This window comes from Microtus ochrogaster, unplaced genomic scaffold (assembly GCF_000317375.1).
Source record: "Microtus ochrogaster isolate Prairie Vole_2 unplaced genomic scaffold, MicOch1.0 UNK93, whole genome shotgun sequence".
Taxonomy (NCBI): domain Eukaryota; kingdom Metazoa; phylum Chordata; class Mammalia; order Rodentia; family Cricetidae; genus Microtus; species Microtus ochrogaster.
In genome coordinates this window covers 647,116-669,271 of record NW_004949191.1, presented here as the reverse complement: position 1 = coordinate 669,271, position 22,156 = coordinate 647,116, and the positions used below count along the sequence as shown (strand labels likewise).

Sequence of the window (22,156 nt, the reverse complement as noted above, 5' to 3'; positions counted from 1 at the left end):
GGCATAAGCTAGCCATGCAGGCGGCCGGGGTGCTGGTGACGCAGCCCCGCTGCTCTTAACACAACAAACCAAAGCAGCTAAATTCTTAATCACACAATGTAAATTGCTTAGCTTAAATGCAGTTTCACTGTTATTAATTCTGTAGCTTGTCTTACTGGGTAAATTACTTAAGCACTTTGTGAATGAGTATGTTTATTTGTAAAACACCAGTAATAACACTATTAACATGACAAGGTGGTTATAATATCTAATTAAGTTAATACACAGGTATGTAATAATGATTAAAAAATTTTGGCTATTAATAGAATTGTCATTATTTTAGCAGCACTACAGTGTTTTAAACTATGAAATACTTTGTTAAATAATGATAATGTGGTCTCATATAGTTAATGTTTAGTACACACTTGCTGTTTAGAAGTGATTAAGATATGAATTTGCTGAAAAGAGTGAGTCACTGGGGATGGGTTTTAAGTTTTCAAAAACAAATATGACACTCAGATTCACTCTCTGCCTGGAACTTATAGATCATATGTGAGTTCTCAACTACTTCTACAGTTCTATTCTTTGACCTGAGAAGTCCTTCTGTATATGTGTTTCTTTTATTGGTTAATGAATAAAGAAGTTTTTTTTTTTTGGCCTATGATAGGGTAGATTATATCTAGGCAGGAAAACTAAACTGAATTCTGGGAGAAAGCAAGTGGAGTCAAAGAGAAGGCATGTAGCCAATACAAGATGCCTCTGCAAGGAGCCCACCAAAATTTTGCCTGTAGGCTATATACTTGGGGTAATGAACACATTAATGGAGATGGGTTACTTTAGGATATCAGAGCTAGGTAGAACTACACTTAAGATATTGGCCTAACAGTATTGCAAATAATATAGTTTCAGAATGATTATTGCAAGTCTGAGCAGCCAGGAACAAACAAACAACCTCCCTCAACAAATTGGAGTGCCAATGTGTGCCAACTAAAACCTGAGAGAGTTTATAAAAAATTCTAGGCACACACACACACACACACACACACACACACACACAAAGTTTAGCTGCAATTTTTTTTCCTTTGGACAGACTCTATTTATTGGTGGTAAGAAGGAGCACCACAGCTCATTTAAATGAGGTCTTTATGATTCAGTATTATCAGCCAAAAAACGCAGTTTCTTTAAATATGGTATACCAGCAAAAGCAGCTCTGACTCTTTCAGGAGGTCAGGCTACAGAACATTCAAATGGGGTTTGTGAACACAATACTACAACATGCTTAATGGCATCATAGATCCATTGTGTGCCTGAAAATAGGGTGATATACATGGCTCTCAGAGGCAGTGAATATCCTTCTGCCATGTTAGACTGGGCAAAGCCAACAGGAGGGCAGCAGAGTTGATCCTAGCCATGCCTGCATAGAATTTGGGGAAAAAGGTAGTCCTGATCAAAAAGTAATTAAAGATAGTCATGCAATAAAGAAAAAAATCAGATGTAAAAGACCTCTAAATGGTTCATAATGTTGGATGAATGTACATAGGGTTGCCACAGAGAAGAAAAAGAGTATAGAGAGCTATAAAAAGTAGTAAATTGTTTAAGAAAAGAGCTAAGTCTTTAAGAGACACAGTACAGAAAGCCATAGATTAAAGGAGTAAAGAAAAATAAGCCATATAAAGATGGAATATAAACAGAGAGTCTGGATCATGTATATTATTTTGTTTTATTTGATTTTTTTCACTGTGAAGGAGCTAAGTATAGAGAGATACTACATTGTAAGGGCTGCTAAGTTAGGACAGCATATGTATTTTAAAAGTATCTTGATTTCAAAATTTGGGCCTAAGAATATGTTGCTTTGGAAAAGAGGTTCTTCTTTTGATTCCACAGAGGATCAGAACCTGTGGATTCCTTCCAGACTAATGTGGTTTGGTGGACTAAGATCACCTGACAGGTCTCCATGAACATCCCCCCCCCCAAATACTTTGTCCAACAGAAAAGCAGGTCACAGTTTGAAGAGAACTACACTCAAATTACTCAAATATTGTTTTTAAATGTTTGCTTATACCTAAAAGTAGATATGCTATAGAGATACTTTGCATTGGCATGTATCTTGATCTATTGTTTAAAATTTAAGGTTAATTACATTATCTGTATGTTTCTGCTCTTGATTAAGGTGTTGTGTTTTGCAACTCACTTAAAAATGTAATGTATAATTAAGAAATACAGGCTAATAGAAGTCATCTGTAATAATCAAGCTTATATTCATGTTAGATGGGTTTTCTAGATATATAGATATATATTTCAGTGAGATAATTTTTAAAATTTTCAAAGAACTATAGAATATGCCATTTTTAAATGTTTTAAGAACTTAGGAATTTCATGACAATGAGATGCATGTGCTCCTGGCAGCACCAATCTACTTCAAGATGATGATAGATATCAAAGATTATGGAGATTTTTAGCCATTTGGGCAAGAAACTGCTCTTGCCTGGACTGTTTGATGCTATGCTGTATGAACTGGGCATGCAGGACCCACAGAAAAATGACTGCAGAACTTGCTTAATGGTGAGACAATCCTTCAGACTTCCTGTTTAAGAAAGAGACTGCAAAATATTCTCCAGTACACAGAAGAAAGTGACTGACAAACATCCAATATAGTTGGAACTGTTTGAAATTTTCTTCTTTATGGGAAAGTATAGGCAGATACTATGGGCCTATAGGCTGAATATGGATGTTCCAATGATACAGAAGAACTTTGTGTGACTGTCCAGGCAGTGATATGTCTCTGCCATCTAGAGTTTTGGAAGTTGTTTACAATGCACTTCATGATAATTTAGGTAATATTATTTCCTTCTCAAATCGTTGATGGCATTGAAGAAACATAGTTACAATTATAAAAGATGGATTAGAGATAAAACTTCAGACTCACAAGGATAAGATAGATGATAGAGTATTTTCCTTAATTTGCTAAATGAAAATGGCCTAAATATTGTAACTGTAATTTTTCCTTGATTACTGTTTTGTTGTATGTAATCTTGTTATGTTAAAATTAAAACTTTATTTTTTATTCATACAGAAAAAGGGAGACAATGTGGGAAGTCCTTCTTTATATGTTTTGCTTTCATTATTCAATGAATACAGAAGCTGCTTTCGCCTGTGATCAGACAGAATATACCTAGGCAGGATAACTATACTGAATGCTGGAACAAAGAAGGTGGAGTCAAAGAGAATCCATGTAGCTGCTCCAAGAGACAGATGCCTCTACCAGAGCTTGCTCTCAGCTATTAAAATCTCTGAATGCTCTTGCAGAGGATTATAGTTCAACTCTCAGCACACACATGGCATCTCAGAACAACATATACATCCAGTTCTAGGGGATCTAATACTGTCTTCTGACATCTATTTGCTCTATGCAATGACACCATAGACAAAATACATACAAACAAAAAACCCATACACATAAAAATAAGTCACTAATTTTTACTATATTCTTATAATGAAAACACATAATGGTTTTAAAATAGGAGCATTATCTCTACAAGTTATTGAGAACACATAAATAAATAGTATATTAGAAATGGAAAGACTACATATTCTGTTCAGGTAGAATGCAAAGCTATACATTTTTCAGAATTCTTAATATAGGACTATACATAAAGCAAGAAAATCAAAGAAAAGCCATTAGAAATTAAGAAATGAAGCAGCCTCTACTTATATGCCATGTGATTTGCTAACTGAAATCCAAAGATAAACTAAAAGACTTTACATAAATAGTGTAAAAACCAAACCAGAATTTAACACTGAAGGATGTAGAGCTTTCAGTGAGGCAAATAATACCATTCATATCCACGTTTTAGAAAATAAATTTTTGGTGACCTGATTGTTATGGGTATTATATTAAATAAATAGTATATCTGATGTTGTTATGAAATTAACATAGCAAATAAACCTTTATATATAACAATATAATTGGTAAAAAATATAAGAATCCTTATTGTCACTCTGAAAATACCTGCTAGGAGCATCTCTTTGATCAATGGATTCTTTCTTTATTAAACTGCTTTCACTCATGATGTAGCCATGGTTAGTTCACAATTCACTAAGTAGACCAGGTTTACATCAAACTCATAGAAATTCACCTGCCTTTGCTGTGGAGTGCTCAGATTAAAGACATCCACTACCATACCTTTGTTCAATTTATTCTTAATAACTCTTTGAGAAAAATCTGAATTTGCATGTATTTTTCTTCATCCTATATACATATGCAGATCACTTGTATTCCTAGACCATTCTGTACAATAATGCCAAATTTTACAATATATAAACAATGGCAATTAGTCATAAGTGAAACAGGTTAGATAGTTAAAGCAACAACTACTTTCATAAATTTAAAAACCATTGTCTAGAACAATATAAAATAAGATTTATATTAATATCTATTGAACACATAAACATATAGGTTACTCCCAAAATTAATTTTTATCTGCTAAAAAACCTTGTTCCCCATATATAAACATCCGATTTTATTTTTCAGTATCACTGAGTAAAATGCTTTATAAATCACATCTGGAATTGTTTCTCATGTATACTAAGTCTTTGTTTGGTAAATGTATATGGTACACAATTTCTTTTGTCTTCATATTTCACAGTGCTATCAATACTCAAATCTACCAAATGAGTTTTGGCTAAGGAAAGGTCATGCATGCTAAGTACATGCTCAAACACTAATTTACAGTTCATCAACTTTTGCTTATTATTGTTTGAATCTAATAATACTTTAAATTACAATTACATTAGCATTTAGAACTCTCAGTTCATACTTCTGCAGTTTGAACTAGATATGTTATCTCTATTAAACCCCATTTTTGCTTATTGCTGTATGAATAAAAAGTAAAAGACAAGCCCATTTTAAGATACTTTGTAAAACTTTTCTTGATCAGGAATGTTTTAGTATAGACATATATTTCAAGCAAGTACAATGCTGACATTCTCTGAATATTATCCCACTGCCCAGGCTTTCAAACAAATTCTTCAAAAAAGTTGACCCCCAATTTCCCTTTGTTTCTCTCTTGCATATGAAAAAATAAAATATAAAGACAGCTTTAAGTGGTACAGTTTTGGTCTGCAGATCTTATCAAAGGTCTAGAATTACAAACAAATGCTGCTATATTCATCAATAATGATAATAAAAAATGCACTAAGAGCAAAGTGAAATATCCTATTTTATACTAAGCAAAATACACCATTGAATATGATGAGATATGTTTTTATATGTTTCATTTATATTAATTTAATTTTTACTTACAATGTACACATTTGTATTAAGAATCCCCACTTTTCAAACTTACATACAATTGATAACAATGATGATGTCATTGAAGTTATAACCTATACCTGATATTCAAAAATTCAATTCTATGCTCAGGTAAAACCTCTATGAATAAAGAAGTAACTTTTTATTAGTAAGCTACATAATTTTTTGATTGTAATACTGTTTTATAAACTTATAAAAATTACTTTAATAGTATTCATATAGACTTCCAATTTGAAAGGAGTAAAATAATGCTTCTAAAATTCATCCCATAAAGGTATAATAAAATACTTTTAAAGACAGTATATAATTTAGAAAGAATTTATTGTTCTCTCTCATTAAAACAACTCTTGGAAAAATGAACTATTTTGGTATCTTTTGATGCTTAGAATCTTAATGAAGTTATGATTTTGATTATGAAATAATATTTCATTTAATGATGGGATTAACAAAATTTAAATCTTCTGTGGATCACTGAAAAAGTAAAAGTTGTTTCCAAATATAATGATGGTAATAGGAAAATGTAATTGATTAAGAGATAAAGCCCAATTGTTATGTATATTATAAACTCATTCACCTAAATAAAAAGGTGTGATATCTTTCATATTCTATGACAAGTTTAGTAAAATATCTATTATGCTCTGCACACATGCATGTATGTGTGTTCAAATGAGAAAACTATCAAATTAGTTTTGAAAGTATCCTTTGATTAAGAATTGCACTGAAAAAAACACATACATTAATAATGTCCAACTCTGCATTAATTATATTTCTTCTAGTATAATCATGACTTCTTTCTTTGCCCATCCTGACCATAGCTGTCCTAAAGCTCACACTTTAATCTGTCACGGTAATTATCAGTTTTTGTAATGCTTTAACAAGCCAGACTTCGTGTTGATAAAATTTAGTTCAGACACTATTGATATTCCTTTGTCAGTCAAAGATAAAGATTATACTATTGAGTACTGAAGAGTTAATATTAATAAAAAGAACAAGAAGATGGATTTAAAAGGACCAGTATTTTCTAGAAAAATGGTGAGTGGTTATCTGATTTGGGCCACTACTTGTACCAGTTGTACTATCTTTATTGCCCTGATTACTTAAAGGCATACAGTCTAGAAATATTTCTTTATTCTTTGAATGTCAAGCTGCTTAAACCACACTAGTAATATACAGAAGATTGGAATCATTATGTCTTTGTAAGTCATAAGACATGAATTATTTTTATTTTAAAGAACATCTTTATTAAAATCTGTGGATATCACAATGAAAGTGAATTGTATTATGTGTAGTATGTAATAAATTTATAATTGAAAAATAAGTACTCCCATCAAAAACTACAGTAGTCTTTATCAGTTAAAATTCAAATGCACTTGAGATTGAAAAGGGCAGTGTAACTTTTTCTGCATTCAGGAAAATCCAAAGATTTAAGGCATATGGTTCTAGCTTGCCTCCCAATAATTGTATTTATAAAGAAAATGTTTTTTTTAACTAAAATATACTCTCAATCACTTATATGTTATCTTTCTTTCCAACTATTTCAACTAATTACACAGTAAAACACATTATATATCATTAAGTAAATTTATAAAACATCAGGAACTGAGACATAGACATTGCTGTACCTAACATATCACTACAAAGATATTTAAATTTTATAGTTAAGTAGTAAATTTAACTCTGATCTTTAAATAATATAAACAGAATTATGCAAACTTTTTAATGTTTTCACACAAGCAAGGAAAGACTATGCCATAACCATATTTTAAATATGACAATAGGACATCATTTAACATATGTTCTATGTAACATAGATCAATGATCCATGAGGTCATGTATTACTATCACTGTTGTTAAGCCCTGATATGTTCATTATAAGTAAGAAGTCTGCCACAGGAGTTATTGTTTAATGAAACTGAATGAGGTCAGGTTCTTGGAAGCATTACATGAAGTTAATATGTAGGGAAGCAACAGAATCATTCGTTAGATACAGGTGATGTGTTATGCTAGATTCATATTTCCTAGTAAATTATATTTGTATTTAAGGATCAAAATTAATACATTTCCCCTTATTTGTAAGTCTTTACAATATACATTCACACATATGTTTATTTTCAATGTTTACATCTTGTGAGAAAAAGATTTATGTATGTGCTCATAAGTCTAATTTCTCCAAAGAAAATAAGATAACATATAATTTGGTAAGTAGAAATTATGCACCAGAAGTTAATAAATTTGCTAGAAGATACTCAAAATTTCTAACAATGCAATAAGTAATTTTAAAATATTTCATATGTGTAAGACATTAGATATATTTTGCAAAATTTGGAAAAAATATGAAATCAACAAAGTTGCAGAGTGCACCATCTAGTGGCTTGTACATGACAATATGGTCTTGAATTTAAAAAGCAAGGTTTTTTTTTTATTAATTTACTTCTTTGTGTCCTTTGATATATTAATTATGTTTACTTACTTTTTTATTTATTTGTGAAGTATGCATATGTTTTTGTATTTACATGTGTGGGGATGTACATATTCCAAGGCACATGTATGCAGTTCAGAGGAAATATTTTAGGATTCCTTCCTACCATTCAGGTTCCAAAAATTAAACTTAAGTTGTTAGGTTCTGTGCTAAGTTGCTGAACCTGCTGAGACATATCACAACCCCCAATAATCTTATACCCTCTGTTTTTTTTTTTTTTGCTAACACTAATATATTCTTTCCTTTGAAAGAGAAATAAACAGTGAGTAACTGTTCTGTGAAATAAATTTTCATAATTTTCACATAAATTGTGAAAATGATTAACTTCAAATTAAGAGAAAATTAAACATGTAATAATACTGAGACACAAATACATTAATGCATTTATAAATGTAATTGATAAAGTAATGTTCCTGCAACTTTTGTTCCTTTACAAATATCCCTGTGTTGGGAGAAAATTTCCCAACTTCACCTACCTATTTGCCTCTTATTAACACTTTATAATTTTTAATTAGTTTACCTTTACTGAAGTAGTAAATAATGAAAATTGCTTATTTTCAAACTTGTCTTCTCATACATTGATATAGGTATACTTAGAGAATTTTTTTCTTTCACTATGACAGGTTATAAAAGTAATCATGATTCATTTTCTCTTTCAACTCTGGATTAATTTATCTGTAATTATATAAACAAATTCTGTACTTGATTCTGAAATATCTAGAGGAAACTGTCCTATGCTGCTTTCTTCATTATTTTTGTTTGCAGAAGTTAGTGAAGAATTTCAATGATTTCCCTGCTAATTCTCAGTTGCTATTCAAGTATACACTGTCGTTGTGGTGGTATGAATGTGAGAAGACCTGAAAACAGTGACTAATGTATTATCTGGCATATTCTCCTGTGCCATGTGCACAATGGAGAATCTAACTGGAGTCTTCCTGTAGCATATGGACTTTTAGATTATTTTACTGACAATAGTAGAACATTTATCATCTGGTATGGTAGATTCTATAGAAACCTATGCGTTTCATCACTGAGAAATAATGGAAATGTTCACAGGATGCTAATTCCATTGGTCATTTACTAATGTCTGTAAATCTATAACAGGGAATTTTGTAAAGTGAAAAACACTTGCCTGAAAATGTTACAGAGTCAAGCCTCTTGCCAACCCTCAAATGGATCCCTTAATTAAGATATATACTTCCCTGCTCCCATATCCACCCTTCCTCTATTCCAACCGTCCCATACCCCCAAGCTCTCCCCATCCCCCTTCTCACTTTTTCCCCGTCTTCCCTTACTCCACCCCACCCCCACCCCCAAGTTTCCAATTTTTGCCTGGCAATCTTGTCTCCTTCCAATATCCAGGAGGATAACTATATGTTTTTTCTTTGGGTTCACTTTCTTATTTAGCTTCTCTAGGATCACGGATTATAGGCTCAATGTCCTTTATTCATGGCTAGAATCCACTTATGAGTGAGTACATACCATATTCATCTTTTGGGTCTGGGTTACCTCTCTTAGGATAGTGTTTTCTATTTCCATCCATTTGCATGCAAAATTTAAGATGTCAGCATGCAAAATTCAAGATGTCATTGTCTTTTTTAACAGCTGAGTAATACACTAATGCGTACATATTCCATACTTTCTTTATCCATTCTTCCATTGAGGGGCATCTAGGTTGTTTCCAGGTTCTGGCTATTACAAATAATGCTGCTATGAACATAGTTGAACAAATCCTATAGCCATACTAATGAATATCTTGTATATCACCATAGAACCTTCATCTGGAGATGGATGGAGATAGAGACAGAGACCCACATTGGAACACTGGACTGAGCTCCCAAGGTCCAATGAGGAGCAGAAGGAGGGAAGACATGAGCAAGGAAGTCAGAACCGCAAGGGGTGCGTCTACCCACTGAGACAGTGGGACTGATCTAATGGGAGCTCACCAAGGCCAGCTGGACTGGGACTGAATGAACATGTGATCAAAACGGACTCTCTGAATGTGGATGACAATTAGGGCTGACTGAGAAGCAAAGGACAATGGCGCTGGGTTTTGATCCTACGCATGTACTGGCTTTGTGGGAGCCTAGACTGTTTGGATACTCACCTTCCTAGACCTGGATAGAGGGGGGAGGACCTTGGACTTCCCACAGGGCAGGGAAACCTGACTGCTCTCTGAACTGGAGAGGGAGGGGATGGAAGGTGGGGGGAGGTGGAGGGAAATGGGAGGAGGGGAGGAGGTGGAAATTTTTAACTAAAAATAAAAACAATGTAAAAAATTGTTGCAGATACATGTATATTCATATTAATAAATAAACTTTTAAAGAGAAAATTGTAGTATAAAATAAATAAAGGATTAAAAAATAAAAATATCTAATTACAGGAGATAGGTCCAAAGTGTCTTAAAGTTAAGTTTTTTGGTTTATCTATAATAAAAATCACATGAAAAAACATTTTATGTTTCTTGTACGTGTGTATTCTCCTTAGGCAAGTACAAAAGCAAAATTTGATATTGTTATTTTCTAATATTTCAGAAAATATATTTCAAAATATGACAAGTATTTTACCATAAAATAGTGGAATATCATCTCACTAAGATAATTTAGATTTCTAGTGACTGCCCTTTATTGACTTTAATTACCCAGTTTAATTCAAAGTTCATTACTTCTAAGCAATAAAGTCATCTACATTTCTGGATTTCTAAACTTGAGAATGTTTTAATTTTGTTCTATAAAGCATTTATGAATTTAGAAGACTTTTTGAGGAGTGAGCAGAAAATTATTTTTCATAAAGTGATGCCAAAATCTTATAATTTATCTTATTGACAATATCTGGACCTCAGATCTACAAAAATTTCATTCACACTTTAAAAATTAAGCAAAGAGACATACATGGATCTAATCTACATGGGAAATAGAAAAAGAAAAGATTTCCTGAGTAAATTGGGAGCATGGGGACCATGGAAAAGGATTGAAGGGGGGTAGAGGAAGGAAGGAGAGCAGAGAAAAATGTATAGCTCAATAAAGTCAATAAAATTTAAGAGAACATACTTGGAAGTGTTTTATTTCTTTTATTAGAATATATCCAAAAATAAATCTTAATATTTTTTTTCTTATTTTTTCAATAGATTAAATAGCTAAAGAGTTACTATAAAATTAAAACCATTATGAAATAATTATACCTAGAAAAATCTCATGCCATCTCTGTCACTTTTCTGATATTAGCTAAAAATTTATTTCAGGTGCTGTTATGAAAATTCACATTTAGAGTTTCTTTCCTCTCTAGGCTTTTAACACATCCTGACTTTATTAATGGTTCCCTTATGGCATAGCACAGTAAGCTGAAAACTCAACTCTCTAGGTGTTAGCATTTATATTTCAGAATCACTTAGCAGGGGAGAAAACAAAGTTAAACTCTTATGTTCCAAGAAATCCCACTATTCAGTCATCTTTGGGAATTGTCTGAAAGGAAAAATGAGACCTTAGCAAACTGAAATGATACCTGATGGCTATTTTATGTTGTCCTTATAATCTAGTTGCTACCCTTACTTCCTTGAATACCATCTTTGTTTCTCCTCCTATACGTTCACTCATTCTGAGAATTTTTCTCTTTACAGGCAACTAGAATTCTACCTCTTTTATTTCTCTCCCATCTGAAAGGACACCATCTCTAAGGGTTCAACTCAAATATCTCTTTTTCTAATGAGTACAATAACCTAAATCAGTCCCAGTGGACTTGGGCCTCTATGGTACCCAGATTGGCAGTTCACATTTTAGCCTAAAATTAAAGGGGAGTTGTGAATTATTTTCCAGATTAAGCTCCATGTGTCATTTTATTTTTGCAAAGTGACCTATGTTTATTTGACTCAAAAGATTTGTTCATTTTCACAGACTTGGTCAATACCCAGCACCTCACAGGAGATGAATTACCACTACAGAATCACACCACAAAATCAGATGAATTCTAGATGCCACACAAAATGATTGAATCTCTGGGTATGTTTGTTCTTCAGTATATATGACCAGTACAGAGTGCATCAATGAAAGTGAGTCAAAGAATCCAGTCTCACATTCTGTGATAGGCAGAGTGAACATTATATGATCATTGAACTGTACTTTAAAGCATAGATCTTAAAATCGTCAGAAAATAAACCAAAAATGATTAGAAAGCAATATCAGAAGCTATACATCTAATATTTCACCAAAATGTATCTAAACATGAGCTATAAAAGAATAACAAATATAGACATGTCAAAGTGGATGGATGGGGGAAACCTACAAACCTCACTACTACAAAAAGAACTACAGAAAATAGGAGAATGCTTTGTCCTTCTATGGAGAATGCTGAGAGCCGGAAAAATAGTCTTAATCAGGAAGGAGCACACCAATTTATTAATTTGGTATCCAATACCAAATTGTTAGTCCTAATCCTAAAACTATATATATATAGTTTTATATATACATATTCGTGACCACTTGAGTTCAATCCACATAGTGGTCAGAAATGTTCCTTGTACCAACACCCCTTTCCTCAGGACCCGAACCCAAACTGAGGCTGAACCCCAGAAATACTCCTAAATAAATCACACACACACAGAGACACACTCACCACACATATATGTGTGTACAAATATAACTATATATTGATTGCTCTTACATGAACATATGCATATATACTTATAAAAAATAGACAATGAATTTGAAGAGTTTTAATTTCTTTGTGTGTGTTTGTGTGTTTTCGAGACAGGGTCTCTCCGTAGCTTTGGAGCCTGTCCTGTAACTAGGTCTGGTAGACCAGACTGGTCTCAAGCTCATAGAAATCCACCTGCCTCTGCCTCCCAAGTTTTGGGATTAAAGGCATGTGCGACCACCACTTGGTGAGTTTTGATTTCTAAAGTAAAATATTTAGCTTCAAACATTCTATAGGTTTATTGGAAGAAAAAGGTGTAATTGAATATATAATTATCCATTAGCATAAGAATACAAATCCACATGTGCGTACATGGGTGTGGTAGTATTATCTGTGTTTCACCAATGAGAAAACCAGCACTTTAACCATCGCTTCACCATTAGCAAAGGTAAACAAGGTCAGCCTATTCTAAATTTCTGAGTATGTTGTATTACATCCACCAAAATAAAGCTGACCTCAATGAATAGCAAACAAATGAAGAATGGTTTCTGCCAAAATCGAGCATACATTAAATTACATATTTAGATGTTGACCTGTTATTTCCAAAATTTGAGCATCAATGTTTTGTAGCAGTGTGATTTAAGGTACAGCCAAAATATATTCAGTAGAACCTGGAGAATAATATTTACTTGTTAAATGTGATTAGGTAATTAGATTTTACTTTATTAATAAAAAATTACATGACAGTTGAATATAAACTATTGCATTTTAAATACAATTTAAAGTTTAAAATACCACTTTCAATCTTCAAATAAGAAATTACAGAAAATTAAGAGAGTGATTTGGAATATTTGTTGATAAATTTAAATTCTTTACAACAGAGTAAACAAATGAAAAGGTAAATAACATGGTGTTGTTAGTAACTTCCTGAACATAGATCATTCCTGTCTTCTTGATCAAGTTCTATTTCATTTTATTATTCTATAATCTTAAGCAACTTGATATAACTGCTTGGGACATGTTTCACATCCATGGACATAACACTTCGGGTAAAACACCCATATGCAAATTTCATTTGCTAAAACACTATTCCTCAAGTTCATTTGTTAAAGTTATATGCTTGTTTAGTTTTCCAAATTACCATGATTTACAAAATTTTTCTATAGGCTACTGTTGCATCTTTATGGTATCCATGGTTCAAATAATTATAACTCCCACAAACTTACAAATATGTTTCTCTCCCCATAGAAAACAAAGCTCAGAAATATAGCCTTTTGAATTTCAGGTTTGGGTTTAAAGTAGCACAGAAATATAATTTACGTTCTGATAGGAAAATAAACAAAGCACAGTTTTCTTTTCCTTTTTGGGTGAACAAAAGAACAAAAGACACACAACTATTTGTTGAAATTGATAATATATGCTGTTAAAATTAGCAACTTTACTAGAACAATGTTATTTTTAGCAACATTGTTATGATATTTTAGAAAATATATTTCGTAACAGAAAGTAAATTTGAAAGAAACCAAATGATTAGTATTTAATGAAATTTACCTCAAATTCACATTTCTCGAAACACTAAGGAATACTGGGACAAATGTTTTAAAAGTGTGAATTGGATGACATTTCCCAAGAGCAGGCAAATAATGGTCCAAATCATCAGTAACGGGAACAATGCAAAACCACAGAGTGATATCACTTCAACCCTAAAATTCAGTGAAAGTGACCACACAATATGCCCAAATTTATGGGACACAATGAAAGTAGTGTTAAGAGGAAAGTTCCTAGCATTAAATGCCTACATAAAGAAGCTAGAAAAATCTCACACTAGTGAATTAACAGAACATTTGAATACTTTTAGAACAAAAAGAAGCAAACTCACCTAAGAGAATTAGATGGAAGGAAATAATCAAATTGAGAGCTGAAATCAGCAAAATAGAAACAAAGAAAACAATACAAAGAATCAATGAGACAAAGAGTAGGTTCTTCGAGAAAATCAACAAAACAGACAAACCTTTATCCAAACTAACCAAAAGGCAGAGAGATAATATCCAAATGTACAAAATCAGAAATGAAAAGAGGGACATAACAACATATACGGAGGAAATACAGAGAATCATCAGGTCATATTTTGAAAACCTCTACTCCACAAAATTGGAACATTTAAAGGAAATGGACAACTTTCTGGATCAATATCACTTACCAAAATTAAATCAAGACCAGATAAACAAATTAAACAGACCTATAACTGCTGAAGAAATAGAAACAGTCATTAAGACCCAGAGCAGTGAGTGCCTGTATACCAGGCAGGCCTCAAGGTCCCCTGCAAGGGAGCCCAGGCACCTTCAGCTTGTGCTGCAGGGTCTCCTGTGCTCCACTGGATCCAGCCCTGCCTGCCACATTCTTCCTTGTTTCCCCGGCTCATTGGGCTACCAGGCGTCCCTGTTTAGGTGCTGAGGAGTTCCATCTGGACGGGTAAGTGTGTGCTATCCAGGGCCGGATTGTCCCAGAAGAGAGCACAAACTCCCCTCCCCCAGCTCCTTCTGCAGGGCTTTCTTACAAACGACCCAGCCCCCCCCTAAATATCCCTCGATCGAAGCATGGATAAGGAAAATGTGGTACATTTACCCAATGGAGTACTACACAGCAGAAAACAAAATGACGTCTTGAATTTTGCAGGCGAATGGATGGAGCTAGGAAACATTATTTTCAGTGAGGTCACAAAAAGACACTTATTACATGTACTCACTGATAGGTGACTTTTAAACATAAAGCAAAAAAAAAAAAACAGCCTACAAACACCACAATCACAGAGAACCGAGACAACAATGATGATCCTAGGAGAGACATACATAGATCTAAAATACATGGGAAGTAGAAAAAGACAAGATCTCCTGAGTAAATTGGGAGCATGGGGACCTTGGAAGAGGGCTGAAGGGGAGAAGCATGGAGGGGAGCAGATAAAAATGTAGAGCTCAATAAAAATCGTTAATAATAAAAAAATATGTAGGTGGATATTAGTACTGAGATAAAGGAATAGTGTAATACATGGCACTGCAAAATAAAATATCTAGTGAGTGTGAGATGCTCTGATTCAGATGGAGGTATGATCTAAATATCTTCATTGTTCTCAAAAGCTCCCATTCCCACAGATACTTGCAATTTTAGCCCAGATATAAAAAGCCATCTGAGTTTCAAGCAATATGAGTGCAAATAATATGAGTTGCAAATAATCACAGATAAACAGAGGTTGATATGAGAAAGGAACATTAAGTAGGAAGTGAGAAATATATAAATTAATGCCTAAGGAAGAACAAAGACAAAAAAATAGCAGTGTATTCTCTGTGACTACAAAGTAAGTATGCTTTAAAGAATGAGCAGATAAGAACAAAAATATAAGGGACAATAAGAAAGACTGAATGAATTGAATTTTATTTCAACATCAAGTAAGAAATAATTGAAAACTTTTAGAATTAGCATATTCTACACTCATTACAAGATAATCTGTAATCAGCATTGACATGCAGACTGAAATGTATGGTAATCATTTTAGAGTGAACTAGAAAGAGAAGCCTAGAAGAGTCAACGTTTCACAAGAGATTTTCAGGTTATTGTGTTTTGCAGCCCTGCTATGAGGAATATGCATATGAACCCTTTTGAGGATCTCATTCTCAAGAATTCTTTAAAGCTAAAGAAAATTAAAACTGACTACAATGTTTCTTTGTAAAAACTTGGTAAACTTCCAAATAACAGAAACTCTTCACTTTTCATATAACTTAAGTTATCAAAGAAAGCTTCATATCATTGAGCAGAGCTTACGACTACAGAAAGTTGAGGAATTATCAGTAAGAAATTGAAGGAGTGGAGAACCAAATTCTAAATGTATATAAATCCAGACTGCACAGCAAAATAACAGGAAAAATGTAAACTTTCAGAAGTAACTACTTGCTGAATTTTTCTAACATTGCTTCTCTTTCCTTTGGGTACTAACAGTGAATAGACAAAAACCTCTGCTGTAAAATAAAGGACATGGTCAACAAGAACAAAATGACAGCCTGCAGAATGGGAAAAGTTCTTCACTAACCCCACATCAGACAGAGGGCTGATCTCCAAAATATACAAAGAACTCAAGAAATTGGTCATCAAAAGAAAAAAATTACCCAATTAAAAAAATGGAGTACAGACCTATACAGAGAACTTTCAGCAGAGGAATTTAAAATGGCTGAAAGACACTAACAGAAATGCTCAGCATCCTTAGTCATCAGAGAAATGAAAATCAAAACAACTCTGAGATTCCATCTTACACCTGGAAGAATGGCCAAGATCAAAAACACTGATGATAAGTTATACTGGAGAGGTTGTGGGGTAAAGGGAACACTTCTGAATTGCTGGTGGGAATACAGCTAGTACAACCCCTTTCAATGTCAGTGTGTCAGTTTCTCAGAAAATTAGGGAACAACCTTCCTCAAGACCCAGTAATACCACTTTTGTGTATATTTCCAAAGGATGCTTAATCGTGTCACAAAGACATGTGCTCAACTATGCCCGTAGCAGCATTTTTTGTCATAGCCAGGACCTGGAAATAATGTAAATGCCCTTCGACTGAAGAATGTATAAGAACATGTGGTACATTTACACAATGGAGTACTACACAGCAGAAAAAAATAACATCTTAAATTTTGCAGGAAAATGGATGGAGCTAGAAAACACTATTTTGAGTGAGGTAACCCAGACCCAGAAAGACAATTATCACATGTACTTATTCATTGGTGGTTTGTAAACATAAATCAAAGAAAACCAGCCCACAATTCACCATCTCACAGAACCTAGACAATAATGATGACCCTACAAAAGACATATGTAGATCTAATCTACATTGGGAGTAGAAAGAGATAAGATTTTCTGAGTAAATTGGGAAGATGGGGACCTTGGGAGAGGGTTGAAGGGGAGGGGAGAGGTAAGGAGGGGAGCAGAGAAAAATGTAGAGCTCAATAAAATAATAAAAAATATAAAAAGTAAAATAAAGAACTCTCAAAATGACTGACTCAGTATTAAGAAAGAGTTATTTGCCAGAACATGATATGAAATATGTTCACATCACTCAGAAGAACTTCTTGCCTATGTGCCTTATTTAAAACCAGATAAAATTGTTCTGTACAATTAATTCTAGAAATCAACAAATGCTCTAATCAGTAACATGTTTAATAGACATATAATAGAGATTTTGAAAAACTACTGTTTTGTCTTATATTTGTTATATAGCTATAGATTACTTTAACTATTAACAATGTGACATATATATATATATATATAGTTTATTAGTACATGTATGAGCAAAACAGTGATACGTTCTTGAAGAGAAAAATAAATTTTTATATTCTCTCTTACTCCTCATTCACTCTCATATATATATGTGTGTGTGTGTGTGTGTGTAAGTATATCACTCTCATATATATATATATATATATATAATTTTTTGTGTATATAAACATATGTGTGTGTTAAACTTAAAAATTACATGAAATAACTATCCAAAATTTATGTGTCGAAACAAGTTTAAATATTCTGTCCTTTTTCCCAGCTCTCAAGTGCCATTATTGGGAGATCCTAACAAGAGCTTTACTGTACAAAGAAGTAAATATGATGAATGCTTTTAGAACTGTATAACTGCTTATGCATTTTCTTCTCTACAGAATACTTTTCAGCAAATAGAATCCCTATTTTCTGTTTTTGTTCTAAATTGATATTTCCTCTTGTGCATGCTAATGTTCCCTGTCACCCACTTTCTTTTCAGAATCATGCTTTTATGACATTGATGTCCTTCATATGGATTCTTGGTGTTTATTCTTTTCTCAAGTGAACTCCATTTAACTTCCAATGTGGTATTCTTGGGATTAAACATGAAAAATGAACTAACAACAACAACAACAATAATAATAATAATAATGAGCTTATATTACCTTGATTTCAGTATGATTAACAAGGTTGCCTCTATGACTGAAAACAGAATTTATTTCACTTGGATGTAAGGCATAGCAAGAAGACTCATGCGCAGGCTGATGAGTCATAATTCCAAATTCTATGTAAACAAATGATTCATTAATTTTCATCTTATATTTGAAAACTGCAAGTTTATGTTTTATTTATTTAAATTATGACTATATTGAATAATATGTAAAGTCTATATTTATTTTTGAAAGTCTAATTACAAGGAGATGTGGAGATGTGAATATCACAGTTACCAACATCTTTCCAAAATTGAGTGCCAATATTCTGTGGTTAAAGATCTATAGAGAGATGATTCCCATCTATCAACCTCTGCATTTGACTGCTATGGAAACTCCTAAGCCTTTTAGCTCTAGATATGTAACCCATCTGTTATGTTACTAAAATTTACTAACAGGCTATGGAACTCTTGGAACCTCTCGACAAACTTAGGATATATGTTTACTTAAGGGCTGTCCATCCTGATCATAGTCATAAAATTTGGTTCAGTGGGTAGACATGGGCCTCAAGATTCCATTTATGCATTAATTTCCTTGTTTGACATTTGTAGCTATGAAATGTTAGGGAATATTATTTAATTTTTTCCAGTTCTCATCTGGAAAAAATATGTCTACGTTTCAAATACAATTTTACAAGAATAAATCATCAAATGGAAAGGAGTTATTAAGATTTAGAGTAATTTCTTTAACAATCACTTGTAACAACATTTATTAAGGAAAAAAATTAATTATTAACACTATCAAAGGCTATGTATGGTGGCCAAAGTTTATGAATCTGCTTGGACAGTTAAATGGATGTTTTCTAAAACACTAAAAAGAAAACCTACTTACAAATAATGTGGGTAACATTAAAACACCCTGATTTATCATAAAATAAAGCTTCCCCTTGTGTAAAGAATAACACACTAATTTGTTTGGTATTCAAGTGCTTGTACAAAATAGCTCTAGAAGATTAAAACAATTCTCAAAAGTTCCCATTCTGGTCTCAAATCTTTCTATGGTGCTTTGAACTTTGAGAAAACAAAGCAAAATACAATAGAAAGAAATAACATATTTACAATTTCATTTTCATCACTGGAGCTCAACTTGAAAATACCTAAAGAAACATGATAAATCACATATATGAAAAACAATAATTCCTCATGCTCTTATAAAATCATTGAAGATAATGAGGATCAAAAAAAAACCCTATCTTTTTAGTATAAAGCTTGTCAAACTGGGTATATTGAATGAAAAGATGGATAGAGGTTATTTTAGAATCATGACCTATTTACATTCTCCGATTCCTATTTTGCTAATCTCTAAAAAGTCATCTCTCAAGAGGACATTTTTCAAAGAAATCTAATTATCTGAATCTTTTTCCATAAAATTTTATTGACTACACTAGTATATTAGAAGGCTTTAATGTCTCTATTAATTTACACACAATACATGAACTCTCCTGAGAAATTTGCCTTAAGATCTTTAACATATGTAACAAAACCAACTTGGTTATTACTGAAGTTCTATCACTTATCTTCCCACCGCTTGTTTTATTTACCATGGAGCTCAGAGGAACTTTGTTCCTCTTTGGTTTCTGGTTTTGGTATTCTTACAGTTTTCCTAAAATACAGTATAATTTTGAAATTACATACACATCCCTCATTCCTTTCTTATCTATGGACAGAGTTTAAACTTGAAACATGTTATCATTCCTTGAATTTTCATATATTACATGCTATAGAAGAGCAAGTTTATGTGTCATTCTATCTGTATACTGTTAGTATGTTTTAATAGACCCAAATATTAAATCTTTGAAGGGAAGTTTGAACTTGTCTTGCAAAAGGTAAAAGTAGGAAATATTAAAGCATACTGTTTTGATACCTGTGGATGAGGATGAGTCCAGATTTCCACAGTTGTTGCCTCTTTCATTGGGGTGCGAGATCGTACCATCTCCTTTATTGTCTTTGTAAAGGAAGAAAAAGAATATTTTAAAGTACTCATTCAACATAAAAAATACACGTACATACACACAACACACACAAACATTGTGTGCAAGGAAATAAGAAAATCATCTCTTTTTAGAAAAAATATTTATGTAACTAATGAGTTATTATGTGTTAAAAATGCTGAATCTTCCAGGTCCTAAAAAATATGAAACAGACAACAGTTTTCTTTCTCAGAGTTTATATTTAAATATAGTATAGTTATTTATTATATTCTCAGCATAGAAACAAATACTTGAGAACTTAAATTGCTTAAGTCAAAATTTAAGTTAGGGAGAATTTCAATGTAATATTTCTATAACTCAATGACTTCATGATTTATGTTTACTGTTTTCACCATTGTCTAAAATAAAATCTGTCCTGCGTGTGCTATAAAACTGTACATCTGGCTTGTGTCTTATAAAGGCATTCAATATACTCAATGAACTGCAAAAGGATTTATGAACCAATAGACAAATCCAAATCTACCACGCTTAAACAGTGATCAACATTAGAAAAGATGGAAGTTCTGTAACTCATTTAATTTGTTTTTCTCATATTACAAAGTATATGTTCTGTCTATAAAACATTAAATGGAACTGAGGAGTTCCATCTGGAAGGGTGAGTGTGTGCTACCCAGGGGCTGCTTGCCCCAGAAGAGAGCACAACCCCCCTCCCCCAGCTCCTGCTGCAGGGCTGTCTTTCCTACACAGGACCTAGCCCCCCTGCCCCCCCCCCCAAGCTTGCCCTGCTGTCTGCTAGGTCCTTTGCTCAAGAACAGTTTCCTACTCCTACACTAAGGCTACCCACCCAGAGCAGTGAGTGCGTGCCTACCTACTGGGCAGACCTCAAGGACCACCCCCCCAAGGGAGCACAGGAACCTCCAACTTGTGCTGCAGGGTCTCCTGTGTTCTACTTGACCCTGCCCTGCCCCCCACTTTCTCTCTTTTGTTTGCAGCTCGTTGGGCTACCAGCCTTCCCTATTTCAATGCTGAGGAGTTCCATCTGGACAGGTGAGTGTGTGCTATACAGGGGCGGATATCCCGGAAGAGAGCACAAACCTCCCTCCCCCAGCTCCTGCTGCAGGGCTGTCTTTCTTACACACGACCTAGTCTCTCCCCCCAACCCCCCCCCCCCCCGCACAAGCCTGCCTTGTCTGCAAGGGCCTTAGCTCAGGAACAGTTTCCTGCTCCTACACTAAGGCTACCCACCCAAAGCGGTGGGTGCCTGCCTATCGATCAGGCCTCAAGGTGCCCTCAAGGGAGCCCGGCACCATCAGCTTGTGCTGCAGGGTCTCCTGTGTTCTACTCGACTCCGCCTTGCCCCCCACCCCAAGTTCGCCCTTTTGTCAGCAGGTCATTGGGCTACCAGACATCCCTATTTCAGTGCTGAGGCATTCCATCTGGATGGGAATGGTTCCTGCTTCTACACTGAGGAGATCCACCCAGAGAGTCAGTCACAGCAAAGACTGGACCAAGACACCAGGCCTCTCCTGGGTCCATTTGAAGGAAGAGATGGGCAGGTGCCAATGCAAGAATTCCTCCAACAACCTGAAAGGCAACATGACATCACCAAAATCCAGGGATCCCGAAATAAGAAGAACTGAACACCCTACTCCAGAAAAAAATAGAAGAAATTGACTCTAAACTGAACTATATGAAAATAATAGAGGACCTTAAACAGGAGGTGAAAAACGTCTATAAAGAAATAGAGATGACAAACAAATAGGGAGAAGAAATAAATAAATCTCTCAAAGATACCCATGAAAACAAAGAGAAACAAGAAAAAAAAA

General features: G+C 33.7%; 1 protein-coding gene across 2 annotated transcripts in view; it reads right to left on the bottom strand.

Moving 5' to 3' along the window:
* LOC102002740 (protocadherin-11 X-linked) overlaps window positions 1-22,156 on the bottom strand; it is a 766,031-nt gene that overhangs the window by 406,993 nt on the left and 336,882 nt on the right. The window contains exon 4 of one of the 2 annotated variants that reach the window (XM_026777972.1): window positions 20,264-20,344. The exons of the other annotated variant lie outside the window; for it this stretch is intronic. Within the exon in view, the coding sequence (XP_026633773.1) occupies window positions 20,264-20,344 (81 nt within the window). The remainder of the gene's footprint in view (window positions 1-20,263; window positions 20,345-22,156) is intronic. 2 annotated transcript variants of the gene reach the window in all.